This window comes from Chinchilla lanigera, unplaced genomic scaffold (genome assembly GCF_000276665.1).
Source record: "Chinchilla lanigera isolate Chin_1 unplaced genomic scaffold, ChiLan1.0 scaffold00026, whole genome shotgun sequence".
Taxonomy (NCBI): domain Eukaryota; kingdom Metazoa; phylum Chordata; class Mammalia; order Rodentia; family Chinchillidae; genus Chinchilla; species Chinchilla lanigera.
Window position 1 is genome coordinate 20,793,339 of NW_004955427.1, and position 4,470 is coordinate 20,797,808.

Here is a 4,470-nt window from a genome sequence, read left to right on the forward strand (position 1 = left end):
GGCCTGGGCTACAAAGTGAGCTCAAGGCCAGCCTGAACTGCATAGCAAGATCCTGTCTCAAAAAGACAAAGAAAAAAAAAAAAAAGGTAATATGTTTCTATAAATCAGTAAGAAAATGGAGGACAACTCAACAGAAAAATTAACAAGAAAATGTGAACTGGTATTCTCCCAAGAAAATATAACTAAATGGCTAGCACCCATTTATAATATTATTCTACCTCACTAGGATTCAAAAAAATTAAAAATGCAAGATAATATTTATACCCACCAGAATAGCTAATAACAAATGTTGGCAAGGGTGCAGAGCAATGAGAAGTCACATACACTTTCAATGGGAGGACGAACTATTACCACAAAAAACAAGTTGTCTTTATTTACTAAAGTTGAAAATATGTAGCAATTGTATAGTTAGGTCTCTAAAAACATAAATGTAAGCATAAGTGCAGCAGCAACCTTGGACAAAATGTTAAAGTCAGCAAGATGTATAATAGTCTCAAAGTGGAAACCCAAATGTTCATTAACAGAAAATAGATAAGCTGCGCTATGGTCACATATAATAGAATATTATAGCTGCATTTACATAAAAAACATGAATGACTTGCCAGAGTAATTTCGAGTAACAGAAACTAGACAAAAAAGAATGCACATACATGATGTAAATAAAGCTTTGAAATACCCAAAACAAAGCTGTAGTGTTAGAAATGGTGTTGATGGAGCTCCAGTGGTGCAGTCGGTTAGCACACGGTGCTCTTACAGGAATGGTGCTGATGATTATTTCTGGAAGGGCAGCGGTCCTGGCTGCATGACGGAGGCTTCACGACCTGAGAACATGCCGTTTCTTGACTGGGGAGCTAAGCACCCAAATGTAGCTCTACAACTCAGTGAAATGCATTCTTCTTTCCTGTACTTTCTCAATCTGTGCTTCTTTAGACCACAAAAGTTTAAGCAAAATAAAAGCAAACAACAAAAAATAATCTGGCTATATTTACTCTATTCCTTACTCAGAGGCCTGGAAATTTTTTTTCCAAAACAACATAATGAATAAGTCAGAACTTTGATCCCTAAGTATTTGGCATGAGAAGTCTTATTCTCACATTTTTATGTATCAAAACATTAGTTTTCACAAACTTTTATTATTTTATTTACATTAAGAATTCTATATTCCATTTTTAATCATATAAATCCCAAGAAACAAAATCAATTCCTGTTAGATAAATTCAAATTTCTCAGCCTGCCAAAAAAGCCTTCTAACTCCTAGAAAGAACATTCTAGCCTTCTTGCTTCGGCTGGCTCCAAATAACTAGTAGAAAGTTATCTACCTCACTGAGTTATCCACTTGTGGATTGTCTTTTGTTCCTTCCCAAAAACCTTCTAACAGCTTTTGAGAATATGCTCAAGTCCTACCTCCTCCCTGAAGCCAAAATAGTTGAGTACATAAATATGTTTGTTTGTTTCTCAAGACAGGGTCTCACTATGTAGTTCAGGCTGGCCTTGAATTTACAGTAATCCCCCTGCTTTAGCCTCCCAGGTGCTGGGATTACAAATCTGCACCACCATTCCTGGCAAGTACATACAATTTTTATATGATTTTTGTTTGCTCTAATGCTTCCAATACTATGGACTTATGGTTCCTAGTGCATCAACTAAGCGATACGGTAAACGTTTATAGATATGGCAGAGTTGGATAAATATCTGCTGTCTGCTTGTGGATATATGAGAGCCTACGCAATAAAGTAACAAAAACCAACTATTCCTCTAGGGTCCCTAAGAGCACTAGTGTTTTGAAGGCTGTGAGACCAGAAGTTCAGCAGTTAGGGGACCAGCTATTTCCATGATATGCAAGGTGCAGAGGACATGTGAAATTATGGAGGGCAAATCACGATGTGTTAAAATAGGAAAGTTTGGACTACAATAGAAGTTTAAATACTCAGATATATAAATATACAGTGGTGCCTCAGTTCACGAATGCTTTTGTTTGTGAACAATTTGTAAAAGTGTTTTACAAGTTTGTTTTTGTTTGCGAACTCTGCATCAGGTGATGCATCTTTCTAGAATCGTGGAACGAATTAGGTTTGTGAACCCAGGTACCACTGTATATATCTTCATGCATCCTAATGCTCTCAGAAAGAGTTGTTAATCATAATTTCAACAAAATCAATAAATATTTTTTTTTTAATGTTACTTAAGCAGTGATGAAACCTTGTTAACCTTTTTCACTGCTCCATTCTAATAAATATTTTAAATAATGTTAAAAATAGCCTTGCTCACTCTTTTAGGAATCTTTTTTTTTTTTTTGGTACCAGGAATCAAACTCAAGACGTTATGCTTGCAAGGCAGGCACTTGGGCCACTGAGCTATATCCCCGGCCCTATCTTAGGAATCTTAACAACCTCTAATAAGATAGCACTTTTAAAATAAACAGGAAGAACTAAAATATACCATGAGAAATGTTAGTAATCTGGTGTGGCATAACAAATGAACACATATGTGGACCACAGAACAATCAACAAATAAAAGAATTAAGTGTTTCACAACTTGTTGCCAAAGCTAATAAATAACTGGCTCGCTGAATAGGAACATCTTTAAGTTCATGTTTACACTGGTCTCCCAATGACTGTGCCATCATTTCAGAAATCCTTAACAAAACCAGTTTTGACCATGTACATACAAAGAGCCAATTCAAGTACACGTCATTAAAACACTGTTAAAAACCCACAGAAATTTCAACATACATGAGCTTTACGATAAAGGTTGTTGTCTTTGATTCCTGGCAGATATCTACGCCTTCCCAAAATGGTCTGAACAAACCCATCTCTTTCACAGTTCTTCACTGTCTCTCTCAGGAAGCGACTAATCCCTACAAAGAAAATATGGAATTACTTAGTTACAACCTAAAATGCCAGAATGAAATACACCAAAATCCTGCTCAAGATTTTTAACCCTAATATCATATCAAAACTACACATACAAACCTTCATTTGCTTTCTGTAGACTTGAAAAAGGGAAAAAGTAACTTTAGAAATAACATAATCTGCTTTTTAATCAGCAAAAACAAAAATACATGACACTAAATTCCAGAACAACTAGGGTACTTGGGGGTGTTTTTACTCAAAGATCTTGCGCCCATTTCACATGACACTTCCCAGACTTCCCTTCCATAGCGATGTTATCTTTCTGCACTCTTTGAAGCCTAAAACATTCCAATAGCTCCACTTTACCATCTATATTTTGACAGAAAGTAGGACCTTGCTGAAATTAATACAGGAGTTATAATAAACATCTTACTAGTAATATGAATCTCTACTTAAAATTCAAAAACACATCCCAGCACTCAGGAGGCTGAGGCAGGAGGATCATCATGACTTCGAAGCCCGCCTGGGCTACATAAATGATTTCAAGGCCAACATGCACTACATAGTGAGATCCTGCCTTAAAAAGAAGAAAATTCAAAAATGCAACATGCGGTGAGTATTTAAAGCACTTAGATTCCCTAGAAGCACCCATCTTCTGCCATCCAGGGCCAGGGCCAGGGCTGTGCCCACGGAGCTCCAGGATGAATGTGCTGCTGTGGTGGGGCGGGGGGTCAGCCCAGCCTTGCTCATTCCTGTCTTTGCTCAAGAGGTTCTTCTCTGCTAGTGCACCCCGCCTCTTTGTCACACCGGCGGGTGATGGAAACCACGCTGCGCTATCTTTACTTAGATGCACAGACTCTGGCTTCTGTCACTCTGCTCATCCTAGGAAATAAACACAAATGCTTCCCAGCTGGAAACCCTCCTTGGGGCTTTCTCCTATGGGGTTGGCACAAGAAAGGACACTTGGAGAGATGACAAGTAGAGAAGGGGCGGAGCCCCTGGGGCCAGGGGACTAACTGTGGGACAGTGCGACCAGCGCCAATGCAGCAAGCTCGGAAAGCATTCAGTACGCCCTCCTTTCCTGGGAAGAATCACTGAGATATCACAGCCCGATGCAGAGCCGAGGAAAGTGTGAACACGAGACTGTGCTTCTACACATATTCTCACCCCACTCCTGTACCAGGTCTTCTAATGTTCAAATTGTCAGAGCTACTTGAAAAAATTTTGCAGTATAATTTAGATCTGGTTAAAAAACAAAAGAACTGTTCAAGTGAACGTTGGACACATTTTAACACATGTTCCTGCCCTAGCACTGCTGCTAATACAGACGGGAAACGCGGCTGTCTCTCTCAGCCCCATTATCAGCCGCAGGCACTCGCTGCTCTGCTTGATAATACTATCTTAGTTTCTAATGTCCTTAAATCTCCCAAAATTGGGTTACACTGTATGTTCTCATACTATATGTAAGAAGTCCTGCTCAAGTAAAAGACATAACAATATCTTTAATTTTAGCTATTCTACTGTTTTTGTAATGGTTTCTCTTTGGTTTCAATGTGCTTTTCCCTGATGACTAATATCAACAGTTAATGTCATTCAAGTATTTGGTAAAGAATCTGCT

The 4,470-nt window shown here is 38.5% G+C and overlaps 1 protein-coding gene across 3 annotated transcripts in view; it reads right to left on the reverse strand.

Annotated features, from left to right (window-relative positions):
* Polq (polymerase (DNA directed), theta) overlaps positions 1 to 4,470 on the reverse strand; it is a 115,763-nt gene that overhangs the window by 14,007 nt on the left and 97,286 nt on the right. For all 3 annotated transcript variants that reach the window (XM_013515227.1, XM_005386484.2, XM_013515228.1), the window contains one exon: positions 2,733 to 2,857. In XM_013515227.1, the coding sequence (XP_013370681.1) occupies positions 2,733 to 2,857 (125 nt within the window). The remainder of the gene's footprint in view (positions 1 to 2,732; positions 2,858 to 4,470) is intronic.